The 19,062-nt window shown below is 44.5% G+C and overlaps 1 protein-coding gene across 2 annotated transcripts in view; it reads right to left on the bottom strand.

Moving 5' to 3' along the window:
- The window catches only part of CASP6 (caspase 6), a 95,675-nt gene extending 77,479 nt beyond the window's left edge, over positions 1-18,196 (bottom strand). For both annotated transcript variants that reach the window (XM_029596629.1, XM_029596618.1), the window contains exon 1: positions 18,075-18,196. In XM_029596629.1, coding sequence (XP_029452489.1) covers positions 18,075-18,081 — 7 coding nt within the window. In that variant the 5' untranslated portion in view covers positions 18,082-18,196. The remainder of the gene's footprint in view (positions 1-18,074) is intronic.
- Positions 18,197-19,062: the final 866 nt, after the last annotated feature.

The following is a 19,062-nucleotide window of genomic DNA, read 5'->3' on the forward strand; positions in this document are numbered from 1 at the left end:
CATCTCCCTTGTACCTCCTCTCTTCCAGGGTATACATATTCAGATCATTCAGTCTCTCCTCAAAAGATTTCCGATACAGACCCCATACCATTTTGGTCGCTCTTCTTTTGGCTTACCCCATCCTGCCTCTATTGATTTTGAGATATGGGGTCCAGTACTGAACACAGTACTCCAGGTGAGGTCTCACCAAGGACCTGTACAAGGTCATCACACCACCTCTTTTTTCTTACTAGTTATTCCTCTCTCTATGCAGTCCAGCATTCTTCTAGCTTTAGCTATCACCTTGTCATACTACTTCGCCGCCTTCAGATCGCCAGACACTATCACCCCAAGGTCCCTTTCCCAGTCCGTGCACAATAGTCTTTCACTGCTCATCACATGCAACTCTTTTGGATTATCGTACCCCAGGTGCATGACTGCACTTCTTGGCATTGAATCCCAGTTGCCAAATCCTTGACTAGTCTTCAAGCTTTCTTAAATCACTTTTCATTTTCTCTATTCATTCAAGCATGTCCAATCTATTGCAGATTTTATTATCATCTGCAAATAGACAAACTTTACTTTCTATCCCTTCTGCAATGTTGCTCACAAAGCTATTCAACAGAACTGGTCCGAAAACCTATCCCTGTGGCACTCCACTTAAAACGGTCCTCTCTTCAGATTAGATTCCATTTGCCATTACCCATCTCCTGTCAGTCAATTAGTTTGTAATCCACTCCACCACCTTGGTGCCGACTCCCAAGCTTCTGATTTTATTCACAAGCCTTCTATATGGGACCGCATCAAAAGCTTTGAAATCCAAGTAAATCGCATCGAGTGCTCTTCCTTGATCCAATTCTCTAGTCACCCAATCAAAAAAATAAAATGAATCAGATTAGTCTGACAATGCCCTCCCCTAGTGAATCCATTTTGTCTCGGGTCCAGCAATCCATTGGATTGTAGATAGGTCACTATCCTTTCCTTCAGTAGAGTCTCCATTATGTTTCCCAATACCGTGTGAGGCTAACTGGCCTGTAGTTTCCATTCTCCTCTCTGCTCCCACTCTTATGAATTGGACCCACCATTGCTCTTCTCCATTCTCATGGCAACACTCCCATTTCCAGGGATCTATTGAATAGGTCTTTCAGCGGACCTGCCAGCATATCGCTGAGCTCTCTCAGTATCCTGGGATGCACCTCATCTGGCCCCATGGCCTTGTCCACTTTCAGTTTTCCTAGCTCTTCCCAAACATTCTCTTCTGTAAACGGAGTTTCATCTAACTCCACCCCCCATCCATGCTCTTGTCAACCAGCGATAGTCCTTCTCTAGGGTCTTCTTTAGTGAATAAAACGGAAAATGTCATAATGACTCTGTATCGCTCCATGGTGAGACCGCACCTTGAATACTGTGTACAATTCTGGTCGCCGCATCTCAAAAAAAATATAGTTGCGATGGAGAAGGTACAGAGAAGGGCAACCAAAATGATAAGGGGAAAGGAACAGCTCCCCTATGAGGAAAGACTAAAGAGGTTAGGACTTTTTAGCTTGGAGAAGAGACGGCTGAGGGGGGATATGATAGAGGTGTTTAAAATCATGAGAGGTCTAGAACAGGTAGATATGAATCGGTTATTTACTCTTTCAGATAATAGAAAGACTAGAGGGAACTCCATGAAATTAGCATGTGGCACATTTAAAACTAATTGGAGAAAGTTCTTTTTCACTGAACACACAATTAAACTCTGGAATTTGTTGCCAGAGGATGTGGTTATTATTGCCAGAGGATGTGGTTAGTGCAGTTAGTGTAGCTGTGTTTAAAAAAGGATTGGATAAGTTCTTGGAGGAGAAGTCCATTACCTGCTATTAATTAAGTTGACTTAGAAAATAGCCACTGCTATTACTAGCAACAGTAACATGGAATAGACTTAATTTTTGGGTACTTGCCAGGTTCTTATGGTCTGGATTGGCTACTGTTGGAAACAGGATGCTGGGCTTGAAGGACCCTTGGTCTGACCCAGTATGGCATGTTCTTATGTTCTCTCCACACATTGATCTTTGTCCCCTTTCAATTTCACTATCTTACTTTGGACCTATCTCTTTCCTCTAATATATCTGAAAAATATTTTGTCACCTTGCTTTACCTCTTTGGCAATCCTTTCTTCCTCCTGACCTTTTGCTTTCTTTATTTCTTCCTTTGTCTCCCTCAGTTTCACCAGATATTATTCCCTGTGTTACTCTTTTTGGGATTTTTTATACTTCTTGAATACTGTTCTTTTTGCCTTTATCTTTTCAGCCACCTTCTTTGAGAACCAGATTGGTTTCTTATTTCTCTTACTTTTGTTTACTTTTCTAATACAGGCTGATACAGTACAGTGCGGAGCGCATTGTTCGCCTGCTCTTGGACGCGCGTTTTCCCTTACCCCTTATTCAGTAAGGGGAGGAAAACGCGCGTCCAACCCACAGCACCTAATAGCGCCCTCAACATGCAAATGCATGTTGAGGGCGCTATTAGGTATGCACGCGGGATACAGTAAGTAAAATGTGCAGCCAAGCCACACATTTTACTTTCAGAAATTAGCGCCGACCCAAAGGTCGGCGCTAATTTCTTCCGGCACCGGGAAAGTGCACAGAAAAGCAATAAAAACTGCTTTTCTGTGCACCCTCCGACTTAATATCATGGCGATATTAAGTCGGAGGTCCTGAAAGTAAAAAAAAGTTTAAAAAAAAAATTTTTGAATTCGGCCTGTGGCTGTCGGGCCGAAAACTGGATGCTCAATTTTGCCGGCGTCCGGTTTCCGAGCCCGTGGCTGTCAGCGGGCTCGAGAACTGACGCCAGCAAAATTGAGCGTCGGTTGTGAAACCCGCTGACAGCCGCTGCTCCGGGCTAAAAGGAGGCGCTAGGGACGCGCCAGTGTCCCTAGCGCCTCCTTTTGCCCGATTCTACTGCACTGCCTCATTTGCATATTGTATCGCGCGCACCGACGAGTGGCCGGTGCGCGCGCCGGGAGAGCGGGCATTCGTCCGCTCTCCCGCGTTTTTACTGAATCGGCCTGATATAGATTAGTTGCTTTTGCAATTGCTGCTTTTAGTTTGGCCCACTGTTGTTCCACCTCTCCCATTTTTCCCAATATTCTAATTCTTCCTCCAGGTACATTCCCATTTCGACAAAGTCTATGTTACTGAAATTCAAAATTTGGGTCTTTGTGTGACCTCTCTGTATCCTATTACAATATCAAACCATACCGTTTGATTACTGGTGCTCAGGAGGGCACCCACCCAGACATTAGAGACATTATCCCAGTTAGTGAGCACTAGATCGTGTATAGCTCCCTCCCTCATGGGTTCCATTACCATTTGTTTGAGCAGAGCCCCTTTTAGGGCATCCACTATCTCTCTACTTCTGGTAGATTCCGCAGAAGGGATTCTCTAGTCTACATCCAGCAGATTTAAATCTTCAACAAACAACACGTATCCCTTCTTTTGGATATCTTCACCAGATCTCTGTCTAGTTCGAGTCAGAGGCCTGTAGATCATACCAATAAAAATGGAAGCACCATCTTCTTTTTTTAGGATTGTCCATAATGCTACTTCTCTCCCAAGACCCTTGCAATTCAGTTGCTTGGATATTGTTTTTGATATAAAGAGCTACTCCTCCCCCTTTTCTGTCCTCTCTGCCCTTCCTTATCAAGTCATAGCTAGGGATGGCCATATATCAAATATGAGATTCAGTGAACTGGGTCTCTGTAACAGCAACTATGTCCAAGCCCACTTCCACCATTAAGGCAGCAGGTCTGGTATTTTATTGCCCAGACTATGAGCAAGCACCCAAACATTAAATAGATCCCATGCTATTAATGCCAGTAATAGCAGTGGCTATTACTTAAATCAACTTGATTAATAGCAGTTTATGAACTTCTCCTCCAGGAACTTATCCAAAATTTTTTAAAACCGATCTACACTAACTGCCCTAACCACATTCTCCGGCAATGAATTCTAGCTTAAATGTGCATTGAATGAAAAGGCATTGGGGCATATTTTAAAAGGGTTACGTGCGCCGAGCCTGTTTTGCATAGGCCCGGCGATGTGCGCAAAGCCCCAGGTCGCACGTATGTCCCAGGGCTTTGTGAAAAGGGTGGGGGTGGGACCGAGACCTCCGGTACAGCAGCCGTGCTGCGGGATCGCGCGCCAGCCATCTGCTGGCGTAACTTACAAATAAAGGTGGGGGGAGGATTTAGGTAGGGCTGGGGGGGGGGGGGTGGGTTAGATAGGGGAAACGAGGAGAAGGTGTGGGGGGCCGAAGGAAAGTTCCCTCCGAGGCCGCTCCAATTTCGGAGCGGCCTCGGAGGGAATGGGGAAAGCCATCAGGGCTCCCCTAGGGCTCGGCGCGCACAAGGTGCACTAGTGTGCTCCCCCTTGTGCTTGCCGACCCTGGATTTTATAACATGCGCGCGCAAATGTACCCCGTACATGTATGTTTAAAAATCCGGCCCATTATCTCCAATTTGATCTAAATGTACTACTTGCTAAATTCATGGAAAGTCCCCCGAGTCCTTCTAGTATCTGAAGGAGTAAATAACCGATCTATATTTACCTGTTCTAGTACTCTCATGATTTTATAGCCCTATATCATATTTCCCCTCAGCTATCTCTTCTCCAAGCTGAACAGCCCTAACCTCTTTAACCTTTCCTCATAGGGGAGATGTTCCATCCCATTTGTGCTCTCTCCACACATTTTCTCAACCACACAAACATACTATTTCACTCACTCCCCCCCCCCCCATGCTCTCAATTGCACACGCTATCTCCTCAATGCTCTCAATCAAACACAAGCTATTTTACTCACTCCCCCCATGCTCTCACACATGTTCTGTCCATGCTTGTTTTGAATCACAAATGTGCCAGCTCTCAATCACATATGTACATGCTTTCAATTACACACATCCCTCCCCCAAGCACATGCCATATGACAGTAGCCTCTTCCTTCAGCCTCCATCCTTTGTTCTCTCACTCTGCCATGGCCCTCTCTTCTTCCTGTCTTCAGCCACAGCTGGGATGGGCTCCACCTGCAGTCCTCCTGAGCCTCTCTCCTTCCTGTTTTCATCCCATGGGTGGGATGGGCTCCAGTCACAGCCTTCCCAGGCCTCTCTCCTAGTTATCTTCAGCTGTGGGTAGGATGGGCTCCACCTGGAGCCTTCCAGGGCCTCTCTTCTTCCTGTCTTTAGCAGCAGGTGGTATGGGCACCACCCGGAACTCTTTTTCTTGTCTTCTACCATGGCTTCTCTCTATATTTGACCAGCAGAGGGGTCACGTTGGTGGGTTTGGCACCCGCTAAGGGTCGGCGCTCTATACAACTGCCTAGTTCGCCTAGTGGAAGCGCCAGCCCTGGCCACAAGATGGAGGAGGCAGCAGCATTGGGATGGAAGATGGGGGAGGGAGAAAGAGAGAGAGAAAAATCTAAAGAACTGGTTGAGGAGGAGAGCTAGACAGCTGGTTGGGGGGTGAGAGAGAAAGAGCTGAGGGTCTTGCTGGGGACAGTGAGGAAAAGGTGAAGAGCTGGGGATTGAGGGTCTTGCTGGTGGTGGGAGAGAATTGGGTGGAGGCAATGTTTCAAATTTGGGGAGAGCTGAGAGAAAGCCGTGGGGAATCAAGCTTGTAGGGGATGAGAGAGCAAGCTGAAGGGTTTGATTCTGGGGCGAGATAGGGGGAGCAGAGGGAGAGAAAGCTGATGGGAGGGCTCGAGCCTGAGGCTGGTGAAAAGAGAGAGCAGGGGCTTCAAGCTGGAGGAAGGAGGAGCAAGAGCCTGAGGGTAGAGGGATGGGGGAAGGAGCAGTAAGAGTGAGAGCTGGGGGAGGAGACAAAATAGGATAGTTGACTTTCAGTTGGAGGGTGGGACTGATCCTAGGAGGAGGAAGAGACTGAGCTGGGGGGCAGAGAGAAGTTTCAGTAAGAGAACTAGGGAGGGTCAAACCTGGTGGGGAGGAGGGAGAGAATGAGCTGAGGACTGAGACTGAGGATGGGTTTGAGTTGGGGAAGGGAGCCAGGACAGGGAGTCAAGCCTAGAGGGAGAAGCCAAGCTTCCTCACTGGGGAATTTGGCAGAGGAAGTAAAAAATTCGGCACTTTTAAAATGTTTTTGCTCAAGAGTATGCCATCTGTGAGTTACCGTCTGGCCTCTGTGAGGACTTCCAGGTGTACGCAGATGACATCTAATTTTATCTCTCATTGGAGAAGTCATGGCCTGAAACAAATGAGAAACTATCATCTTATGTTGTATGTCTGCAATCACTACTTGCCTATCTGAAAATCGTTTAGCCTAGAATTTGTCCAAAACTGAAATTCTATACATCAGGAGAAAAGAGAATCTTAATTCCAAGTCATCTGTCCTTTAATGGGACAAATGTAAAGGTTGTCTCTCAAGCCAAAAGCCTAGGAGTGATTCTTGATCAAAACTCTCTTTTGTTCCTTAAATAAAAGCTGTGTTTAGGTCATGCTTCTATAAAATACGTTTCTTACTCCTGTTCAAAGAATCTGTTGCAATCTTATGACTTTCATTTGGTTGTCTAGGCTATGCTAACTCCCATTCTGGTTTATTGTAATGTATTGTAACTCGGTTTGCCCAGGGCTATTTTGAAATCTTTGCAGCTCCTGTAGAATGCTGCAGCTGGCCAGACTGCAGGCCTGTCGGCTAGAGAACACATTATGCCAGCAATGCTTGACCTCCATTAGCTACTGATTCAATCGAGAATTAGATTCAAAGCCATTTTATTGGTGCATAAACTACTTGCTCTACCTTCATGTTCATGGACTAACATTATTGAAGCCTTATAGTCCAGAAAGAGTTCCACGCTCAGGCAGCCCTTTTAGAGATACCATCCATTCATGAAGCCCATCTGGCTGAATTGCGCCAGTGTGCATTTTCAGTGGTAGCTCTGAAAATTTGGAATAATCTTCCATTAGAACTGTGACAAATAAACTGCGTTAAAAGTTTTAAGAAGCTTTTAAAGACTTTTGTTTTTGTATTAACAGCTGATCATTGAAATTGATCTAGTAAGAGAATAAGGCAAGAGAGTTTGCCCACCATTTTTAACAACCTGTTTTAACAACCTATAAACAGCTTGATAATAATAAGAATCATCTTTGAGATGATTCTGTACACATTTTGTCCTAATGTACATGATAATAAATCTGTCTTAAATTTAGAGATTAGTAATTTGATTGTATTTTAAACTCCTGCTATTGTATTTTATTATTTTATGTACAATTCCTGTCAGTGCTATGATAATGTTGTAATACGCCTAGGGCTATGCATAGGTGGGTCAGAAATAAATTTAACCATAACCATGCACAGATTTCACCAACGGGTTCCATGCAACTGACCATGACATTATATTATTTATATGCTATCAGACGCAAGTTTATTGGTTTGAATTAGATGGCACTCAGAAAATAATAAAGATTTAAAAAATTAAGTAATGAAGCAAGGTCTGAAGATCTGGTTAGATGTTAGTGCCAGTATACTTAAAAATATTTCCCCCAACTTTCATAAAAGCAAAACCATTGATAGCAATTATTAGCCACAGGATGCAATACTAACCTGCCCATTTAAGAACATAAAGGGCAATTTGCAAACAGCTCTACATATTGCAAACTATACGGAAATTTTTAACACACAAACTTTAACTGATTCTTTTAAAAAGAAACCACGTGGTCATTTTCCCTTTGAAGAGTCAGTTAAAGCAAACGTACTGAAACCACCCACTTAGTTTACCCACGGCTGAGAGGGTGAAAATAGCACATGCACTTTTGAAACTGTCATCCCTCAGCATGCTCTTATCACTAGTCAGCGATGGGGTGTGCAACAGAATTCACAGATTCACAGCAGCCGTGACACGAACACTTCTCATGTGGACCCTGGACCACCATCTCATTTCACATAGGCCATCTTTAGTTGAGCTTTGAACCTGTCGCCTCCAAGTAAAAGGATCTATACTGCTGTCACCAGTCCCGAGTCATCCAGTTCCCTATGTGCATGCACAATTTACCTTCCCTCACCTAAACACGCTCTAAGGCAGAACTTCCCAAACTTTTTGTCAGGGCCCAGATGGGATCACAAGATCTTTAGCTGGGGTTACGGCTGCGCTCTGCAGGCACCAGCAGCAGCATTGGTGGTGGAAGTCAGCATGGGACCTGTGAGCCAGCACACGCTCACAGGCCCTGCAGTGGCCACACCCTTGCATGAGTTTCTGTGGGAACAGGAATCCCTGCATGAGGAGGGATCATGGATGTTGCAGGGCCTGTGAGCTTGCACTAGGCTCATAGGCCAGGTGCTGACTTTCATTAGTAATGCTGCTGCCACCTGCAGGACACTTTCGGGCTTGGGACTAACCATAAGGGGAGGAGAGAATGGAGTGTGCACGGGCCAGTGAATATTGCCTCTAATCCTCTTTTCCCACCCTCCATTGAACCTACCCAAGAGAAAAATGTTGCCCCTGTCATCAGTCTGCCCTCTCTTTCCATCAATTGCCATCCACTTTTGGCCCAGAGCCAAAAGTACTGACCCTAGACAGGGGATGTTTGGAGGAGGGGCTATTTGAAGAAAGAGATGAGAGGCAGGAGGGGTGAGAGGGTTGGATATGGAGGAGAGGGATTGGCTGTGGAGGGTAAGGGTGAGGGAATGACAGAAGATCAACTGAGGAGCTGGAGGTGAGAAGGGATCCGCTGGGGGGAATGTGAGAAAAGAGTTGGAGGGGAAGAGTTGAAGCCAGAAGGTGAGAGAGTGAATGGGAAATGAGAATGAGGGAATTTGGGTGGGATGAGAGGGAGGGATGAGAGGGAGGGAATGACAGAAGAAGATCAGTTGAGGCTTATAAGAAGGACTTGGGAGCTGACAGAGGATCAACTGGGGGATGCAAAAAGAGCTAGGGGGTGAGAGAAGCAGAGGATGAGAAAGGAGGTTGAGAGAAGGTCTTCTGAAGGGACCTTGGAGGTTGTGAGAAAGGGATCAGCTGGAATGTGGGGAGGGTAAGGAGTGATATAGGGTTGCCAGCCGTCTCCGGATTTTCAGGACAGGTTGATCCGGTCCTGGTTTTACCCCATTGCATGCTGGGACTTGTTCTGATTTACCTATTCCATTCCCTCAGAAAATCAAGGCTATAAGTACCTGTGTGCAGGGGAATAAAACCAGGACCAGATCAACCTGTCCTGAAAATCTGGAGCCGGTTGGCAACCCTGGAGTGATAGTTGGAGGGGGGCTGCCCTCCTACTAATTTGTTTTGGTCATCTCTAGGAATCAGATGAATTTTCAAGTGCTAAAATGAGGTCACATTGGATAAATGTTTGGGAAGCTCTGCGCTAATGAAGGCCCCTTTTTTCTGCAGCTAAAGGTTCATGCATTGTGAGCCCCACACATGCCTTTAGCAGGATTGAGGGCTATTTTCAGAAAGCCAATTTACCTAGGTAAATCTGTATTTACGTGCACAAATAGCTTTGAAAGATCCCTTCCCTTGACTCAAGTCCTCAGTTCACATATACCTTACAATATATTGGTATTGGACTCCTGTGCTGAAATACTGCACCACGTACAACAGAAAAGGCACTGAACATTTAAATCTACTAAAGCCCAGTATGATCTCAACTGGATATTTGAAAAACTACTACACCCTGTTTCATCAAAGGAACATGTCCTGACATAGCTGAGACATTATTTACATAGGTGTCAAATTATTTATATGTCACGAGGGAGCACTAAGTCCAAGGCCATGCTGCCATAGACAAGTGATAGGGTTATATATGGGATGGGTATACGGTGTGGGAAACAAACTTTCAATTCATGTAAAATCACATGGGCCATCAGAAGAAACAGTTTTCCTCTATGAGCTGCTGAGACTCGATAACCATGTTGGTGCTATAATATTTCTGTGTAATAAATAGATTGTTCGCAATAAACTTTAATTTATCAATGAATGATACAGCTAGCTAAGAGTGAATGAGTTGATCCCTTTGGATGGTGGCAGTGCTATACACTACTGGAAACAGATTGGTATGGGTATTCAGTCCCATCAGGGCCACGCTGCAAAGATATGTCTAGATCAGAGAGAGGCAACTCCAGTACTAGAGTGCCACAAAGAGGTCTGGTTTCAGGATATCCATAATAAATACGCATGAGGTATATCTACCAGTAGGCACTACCTCTACTGTATACAAATATATCTCATGCTGATTTGTTGTGGATGACCTGAAAATCAGATCTGTTTCATGGCACTCCAGGATCGGAATTGCCTAGTCTAGATTGTTGGGAGAGAGTGGGGACAATTTACTGCAGCTTGGGTGCTCCCAGTTCTAGTTCTAAGATTAAACTGATGGATCAGCTTTATGTAACGGGGTGGTCAGGGATAAATCCTGTCCTGTTATATGGTTCTTAATGGTCAGTGGTCAATCAGGTGCTGTAGTGGACCAGGTAGGTGAATAGTTTACTGCTCTAAGATTTATCAGATCTCTCTATGGTTGGGATATTCTCTCTGAGATGGTGCAGACTGCTGACAGATAGCTGGAAACTATTTGGTATAATCCCACTGGATAGCACTTGACTAAGCAATAAGTTCAAGCCACTAACTACATCAGCTGTTTTAAAAAAAAAAAAAGGGGGTACACCTGAAGGAACTGGGCCTCCTGTGGGCTGGAGAACACACTATGATGACTACCAGCTCTTTCAGGCTTACACTACCTACCACTGCTGGCTCTTCTTTTTTATTTCCCAGTCACAAGATAAAGCCATTCCTTTCTCCGGCAACACAGACCTATGGTCACAGGCTCTTAGAACAGATTCATCTCTGTTGGTCAGAGCACATTTACTTCCTGTTTAGTTGGGGAAATTTCTGTTAACTCAGCTCTTGTCTGGATTGTTCTTCAAGGCCTAACGTTGATCCTCAGTCACAGTCAAACCTGTCTTACAGTGGCTTACCCTGCTCTATTAACTACTAATTACTTACAAACCAAAATCAATTCAGAATAAGTTAAAACTTAAGTGATTTAACTACAATGGTAATGTTTTATCCTTCTCTCCATTTACAAGAAGAGCATTGGAGTAAGTCAAATGTTCAGCTGCAGAAAATGTGGAGGCTGCAAGAATGTTTCATGTATAAGAAACATGTTTTCAAAGAAGACGCAACGCATATCTCACTATGATTGGCTGATCTTTGATTCATTATATCTACAGCACAGCATACACATAAGGTTGCCAACTGGCTGCTGAGTTTCAGATAGGTTGATCCAGTCCTGGTTTTGCTCCCTTACACGCAGATACTTATATTCTTGATATTCTTAAGGAATGCAACAGATAAGAACATAAGAACATGTCATACAGGGTCAGACCAAGGGTCCATCAAGCCCAGCATCCTGTTTCCAACAGTGACCAAGCCAGGCCATAAGAACCTGACAAGTTCCCAAAAACTATTCCATGTTACTGTTACTAGTAATAGCAGTGGCTATTTTATAAGTCAACTTGATTAATAGCAGGTAATGGACTTATCCAATCCTTTTTTAAACACAGCTATACTAACTGAACTAACCACATCCTCTGGCAACAAATTTCAGAGTTTAATTGTGCATTGAGTGAAGAAGAACTTTCTCTGATTAGTTTTAAATGTGCCACATGCTAACTTCATGGAGTGCCCCCTAGTCTTTCTATTATCCGAAAGAGTACATAACTGATTCACATTAACATGTTCTAGTCCTCTCATGACTTTAAACACCTTTATAATATCCCCCCTCAGCCGTCTCTTCTCCAGGCTGAAAAGTCCTAACCTCTTTAGTCTTTCCTCATAGGGGAGCTGTTCCATTCCCCTTATCATTTTGGTCGCCCTTCTCTGTACTTTCTCCATCGCAATTCTATATTTTTTGAAATGCAGCGACCAGAATTGTATACAGTATTCAAAGTGGAGTCTCACCATGGAGAGATACAGAGGTATTATGACATTTTCCATTTTATTCACCATTTCATTTCTAATAATTCCCAACATTCTGTTTGCTTTTTTGACTGCCGCAGCACACTGAACCAATGATTTCAAGGTGTTATCCACTATGATGCCTAGATCTCTTTCTTGGGTGGTAGCACCTAATATGGAACCTAACATTGTGTAACTATAGCATGGGTTATTTTTCCCTATATGCATCACCTTGCACTTATCCACATTAAATTTCATCTGCCATTTCGATGCCCAATTTTCCAGTCTCACAAGGTCTTCTTGCAATTTATCACAATCTGCTTGTGATTTAACTACTCTGAACAATTTTGTATCATCTGCAAATCTGATTACCTCACTCGTCGTATTTCTTGCCAAATAATTTATAAATATATTGAAAAGTAAGGGTCCCAATACAGATCTCTGAGGCACTCCACTGCCCACTCCCTTCCACTGAGAAAATTCTCCATTTAATCCTATTCTCTGTTTCCTGTCTTTTAGCCAGTTTGTAATTCACGAAAGGACATCGCCACCTATACCATGACTTTTTACTTTTCCTAGAAGCCTTTCATGAGGAACTTTATCAAACGCCTTCTGAAAATCCAAGTACACTACATCTACCGGTTCACCTTTATCCACATGTTTATTAACTCCTTCAAAAAAGTGAAGCAGATTTGTGAGGCAAGACTTACCTTGGGTAAAGCCATGCTGACTTTGTTCCATTAAACCATGTCTTTCTATATGTTCTGCGATTTTGATGCTTAGAAAACTTTCCACTATTTTTCCTGGCACTGAAGTCAGGCTAACCGGTCTGTAGTTTCCAGGATCGCCCCTGGAGCTTTTTTAAATATTGGGGTTACATTAGCTATCCTCCAGTCTTCAGGTACAATGGGGTAAAACCAGGACTGGATCAACCTGTCCTGAAAGTCTGGAGCCAGTTGGCAACTCATGCACAATCAGGCCGATACAGTACAGTGCGCTCCAATGGAGTGCACTGTTAACCCATCACTGGACGCGCGTTTTCCCTTACCCCTTATTCAGTAAGGGGCCGAAAACGCGCGTCCAATCCGCTGAACCTAATAGCGTCTGCAATATGCAAATGCATGTTGATGGCCCTATTAGGTATTCCCATGGGATACATAAAGTAAAATATGCAGCCAAGCCACACATTTTACTTTCAGAAATTAGTGCCTACCCAAAGGTAGGCGCTAATTTCTTTGGGCACCGGGAAAGTGCAGTAAAAACTGCTTTTCTGTGCACCCTCCGACTTAATATCATGGCGATATTAAGTCGGAGGTTCCAAAACTTTCCAAAAGTAAAAAAAAAATTAAAAAAAAAAATTTGAAGTCGGCCGGCGGCTGTCGGGTCAAAAACCGGATGCTCAATTTTGCTGGCGTCTGGTTTCCGAGCCTGTGGTTGTCAGCGGGCTCGGAAACCGGCAAAATTGAGCGTCGGCTGTCAAACCCGCTGACAGCCGCCGCTCCGGTCCAAAAGGAGGCGCTAGGGACACTAGCGTGTCCCTAGCGCCTCCTTTTGCCCGTTTTTACTGCTGGGCCTCATGTAAATACAGAATCTCGCGCACAGGAGAGTGGCCTGTTCGCCCGCTCTCCCTCGGACTTTACTGAATCGGCCCGATAATGTACGTGCAGAGTACACATGGAATTTAAGTGCCACCTTTTAACACGCTTCTTTAGCCAATAACTGGAAACCAGCTTGAGATAAAAAAAATTTCCTTGAAAGTTTGAACTGAACTCTCTTGCTGAGGCTCTGACCACTCCTTGTGCTGAGTCAGAGTTACAAAGTGTACAAAGTCATAACCAGACCTGGAAATATGATCTCAACTAGGCCATAACTAGGCTGCATACATAACTGGCTGGAGACATTTACTGTAAGAGTAATTGACAATGGCTCAGTGCCAACGTGGGAGAATGGATCAGGTGGAGTTTCATGGGGGACATCTCTGTGTTCCGTTCTATTAAATATTTTCATTCATGATTTGAATGATGGCCAAGGGGATGTATTTGTAAAGTCTTTGGATGATACCAAGTTGAGGGCCTTAAAAATATTGGAGGACCTGATTAGAATCAGCTTTATCTGAGCAACTCAGAGAAATAAATAGGGTTGAATTCCAATTAAAGGAACAAGAAGTAAAGAGGAAAATGATACGCACAGGTACAATGTGAGGAATAATTGGTTAGGCAGTAGTGCTACATACAAGGATCTGGAGATTACAGTAGACAAGCTAGGTATGAGCTGGCACTGTAGCATTGTTACAAAAAAATCTACATTAAGTAATTCTCACACTTCACACAATGCTGTGTTCAGTTCTGGGCCCAACACTTCAAAGCAGGAGAAGGAAGGATTGAAGAAAGGCCAGAGAAAAGCAACAAAAATAAGGGTTATTTATAATGAGTTATAAGGAAAGGCTGAATGAGGAAGCTTTAATTCGCATAAAGAAGAGAAGACTGAAGGGTGACAGTGGTATCAATTATTTAAAGAAAAGTTATAAAGAGGTTGTGAGCATCTGATCTCCATCTACAATGGGGATAGGACAAGAAGTAATTGGCTTGACTTGCAACTGAGGTTATTTATATTAGACATTAAAATGACTTTTAAAAAGTAAGGAGAACAAATTATCTGGGAGAAGGATTCTCCATCATTGGAGGTTTTTGTTTTTTAAGATTGGATTGGGCAAAGTTCTGTTGATCCTGCCTTGGGGGTAGGCACCAGTTGACCTCTTGAGGTCACTTATCAGCGATACCCTTCTATGGCTGCATAACACATTCACTCATTAGAAGAGGCACTTAATTACTTTGGAAAGCAGACAGCCATTCACAAAATAAAACACTTTTCATACATTAGTCTCCTCTGCTGCATACTTTGTATGTGGATATGGTTTGATTAAACTTAGGAGAGAGAGAGAGGAAGTGCACAAGCAGACTAGAACAGATCCAATATGTAAGCTTCACTATAGATCGATTTTTTTAAAATCATAAAGTCACCCAAAATTTAATTTGTCAGATTAGAGAAAAAATATTCTCATTTTAATTTCTAAGGTGCAAACTTTACAAAACTGCAGATTACTGAAAATTACCAGGGTTTAGGTGCCCTCAGTACAGATCCATTCGATGCCAGCCCCGCTGCCCAGGACTGCCTTCTTCTTAAAGGGCCCAAGCGGCTCATGGAATCTCTCCCCCGCCCCCCACACACAAGTATTGGCAAAACCCTGGGGGTCTTGAGAGATTCCCTGTCCCTACCCTCCCTCCCCTGATGACCCTATCGAGGCAGATTTGACCAACATCATTTTGAAAAATAGCATCACCAGGGGCCAGAGCCCTAAGAGGTGTTCCGGCCCCCCTGGACCACCAAGGCCTCATAGGTAAGGACCTGGGGAGTCGGGTGAGCACCAAGAGGAACGGTTTACTAAAAGAGGAGGGAGCAGGGCCCTTATTTTTTTTGGTTACTTCAGTCACCTCACGGGGCAGCAGGGAGCCTCTTGAGACCCCCAGGGTTTTGCTGATGCCGGGGGGAGGTTCTTCAGGCTGCTTGAGTCTTTTAAGGGGCAGACCCTATGCTCCCAGGAAAAATTAGCTACAACTCCAGAGTTGTAGCTAACTTTCCTGAAAATAAAGCGGCTTGCAAACTTTCAGGCAAACTGTGTTATTTTATTTGCATTAGATTAGGTAGTAATGAACTGCTTTGCATACAACTGTATGCAAATCATCTCATTAGCATGCCTATGTTACTGGGGTGAAGATAACGTGTAGTGTTTGAAATGCCATGCGTTAAGGCATTTATCACTCAGTAAATGCCCTTCTGGGCAGGGAAATATCTACTGTGCCTGAATGTAACTTGCCTTGAGCTTGGATTTGGAAAGGCATGTAATGAAATCTAAATGCAAATATGAAGTGGAAGAAGCACAAAAAGTAAATAAAACGTAAACAAGTTGTAGATAGAGTTGGAACAGGAAAATGAAACATTTAAAAAGAAAAGAATATTCAGATGCCGCAAAGATTAAAAACTAAATTTCTTTTCAAACTACATTGGAAACAATTTCAATAAATTTGGGAGTTTTGGTTGAAGCAATTCAGCATAAGTCAATGCATACAAATATATCACATAATTGCCACAGAAAGGCCTTGAAGAAGAATATACCTGTGTACACAGAGAGGATAACTTTCAAACAACTACATGTGGCAGCACAAAAGCATGCATGCAGTCACGTGTAGATTTACTACAGTATTTTATATGTAGTATGATATGTGTGTGTGGCTTATAAAATATGTTTGCATCTACCCTGCAACGTATCCGGATATGTAGGCTTATGCACGAATGCATACAATGGGGTAGATTTTCAAAAACGGCGCGTTGGCATACTTTTGTTGGCACTCCAGGCGCCAACAAAAGTACGCGGGATTTTAGTAGATATGCGCGTATCCGCTAAAATCCTGGATCGGCGCGCGCAAGGCTACCGATTCCGTGTAGCCGGCGCATGCTGAGCCGCGCAGCCTACCTCCATTCCCTCCGAGGCCGCTCTGAAATCGGAGCGACCTCGGAGGGAATTCGCTAACGCCCTCCCCTCACCTTCCCCTCCCTTCATCTACCTAACCCACCCCCCCGGCCCTGTCTAAACCCCCCCTACCTTTGTTGGGGGATTTACGCCTCCCAGAGGGAGAAGTAAATCCCCGCGCGCCAGCGGGCCGCTGGTGCGCCTAGACGCAACCCGGGGGTGGTTCCGGAAGTTGCGGCCACGCCCCCGGGCCCGCCCCCGAAATGCCGCGTCCCACCCCGAAACCGGCGCGCCGCTCGGCCCCGCCCCCCTCGGAAAACCCCGGGACTTACGCGAGTCCCGGGGCTCTGCGCGCGCCGGTAGGCCTATTGAACATAGGCGCACCGGCGAGCAGGGCTCTTAAAATCCGCCCCAATGCATAGAAATCATGCACATCAATGCATCGAATGTGTGGACTTTACCCACCAGTTTTAAAAATATACGTGTATATATTTTACACGTGAAAGTAAAGTAGGACTTATCCGCGTAAGTCCTGATTTATGTGCGTAAGTTGGTGTATTTTACAATGTGTGCGTGTCGATGAAATTACCAGTTTTACCACTTGGTCCACCAGTTCACCCAGTCCTTCTGCAGCTCAAGACCTTCCTAGTTCTTCAGCTTGAACTACCCCAGTTTACCCAAACCTCCCACCCTGTCAGTACTACAGAATATAACTTACGCCAGATAATTAGCAGGTGTAAAAATACATGAGTAAGTTGGAAAATGTACACATGCCTTTTAAAATAGCAATTTATATGCATGAATACTGGCCCTACCCAGGAACCCCCTTAGACTGTCTCTTTTTTACACTCCTATATGTGTGAGCGAATGTGAAAAAAACCACATATATTTTGGACTTTTATGAAATATGGAATACTGTGTAGAGGCTACTAATGCTCATAACATTTTGAGATTTTACCTTTTAGATTGCAAGCTCTTTGGGGAAAGGACTTATTGTATTTGAATTACAAATAATGCTATAAGCCACCTTGAGCACTATTTATAAAGGAGGCCTAAAAATCCAATAATAATAATAATAATAATTATTATTATTATTATTATTAATTGCAGGCTACGGTGGAGAAGGCTGAGTCACCCTTGCCCTTTCCCTTATTTATTAACAACAATGAAAGAAACTCACAGGCAAGCCCCAGCACATGCAGAAACCTCCAGCCCTGCGGCTCCAGAAACTGCAACAGATGCAAGGGAGGGATGGAGGAGGCAGGGAAGAAGAAATAATAGAGAAGGAAAGAAAAATCCCTGTCGAGTCTTGCTTTCTCTTCTCTGGAAAACAAAGTGAAACAAAATCGCAAATGTGGAATCAGCCACCACCGAGCGTTTCACCCACAGCCACATCACAGAGGAAAAACCTCTCTCTGAGCTCTCAGCTCTCCTGCCGAGCCGTAAGCCTTGGTCAAAAACATCTTGGGGGAGGGGCCTTTAAAGAGCCCACATTGGCTCGCGCCGCTGCCGTTGTGGAACCCCCCCCCCCGCCGTCCTTCCCTTCAGCGCGAGGCTTCTCTCGCTGCCTCGTGCCGCAGCTGTTTCGGGGTTCCCGCAGGCCGCTCGCTACCACGCGACGGTCTCTTACCCGCCATAGCAGGCTGTCACTCTCGCCGCTGGTTTTCCTTCCTTTTGTTTCCTGCACCTTCTCTTTCCCGATACTAAGCTTTGTACTGTTACGATTGCTCTTCGCTACTTCCTGGTGATAGTATGCCAGAAAGCCCGCCCCTAACCTCTTCCCTCCCTCCCTCTCTTCGAGGGTGGATAGTAAGGGCTTTGTGGCGCGCTCCTCTCGGGCGCTTGGGTTGGCAATTTACTGTTTGGTTTTGGTTTGCTCTTGTATGATTCAAGAAAAGGACACTCGGAGATCAGAATCTCTGCTAACTTTTTTCTAATACATGCAATTCCTGGTCGGTCCGGCCTTCCAATCCTGCATCTTTGTCGGTGGGAGCTTTGAAGCCGGTCAGCAGGTATAAATGTGCAGCTGGAAGTTCCGATTATGGAAGCAGTTTTGTGTTTATGGGTTCACTCACTGCTTGGCTATCTTTTAGTCATTTCATGCAATGAAATGTTGCAGATCACTTTGTAGTAAGAGATTGGAAGCAGTTTTGTGTTTATGGGTTCACTCACTGCTTGGCTATCTTTTAGTCATTTCAAGCAATGAAATGTTGCAGATCACTTTGTAGTAAGAGATTGAATAAAATGTGACTCTTTTTTCTGCATTTAGAAAGAAATGAACGTCGTTGTGGTACAGCAGATTCAAACTGCCGTAGTTTGGCCACCGAAGAAAACCTGCTGCTTTATAAATATCCCCCAGCCTGGGAGTGAGAACATTCCTGCGCTGGGAGGAGATGGGGCAGCGACTTTGACACCGACTAGGAGAGTTTAGAAGGGCCGCTTATGTTGCTTTCCCTCTGTATTTCCCTCCTTGTCATCAGTTTTCTAAACTAATGTTCACTCTTAATACTTTGTGGGTGTGTGCCTGTACATTGCTGTTCGGTACATAATTTTGTTTGTGAGGGGCGGCAGGGTTTTTCTTTGTTGCACTTGTGTGTATGTGGTCTTCCATCTGTGCT

This window comes from Rhinatrema bivittatum, chromosome 1 (assembly GCF_901001135.1).
Source record: "Rhinatrema bivittatum chromosome 1, aRhiBiv1.1, whole genome shotgun sequence".
Lineage (NCBI taxonomy): Eukaryota > Metazoa > Chordata > Amphibia > Gymnophiona > Rhinatrematidae > Rhinatrema > Rhinatrema bivittatum.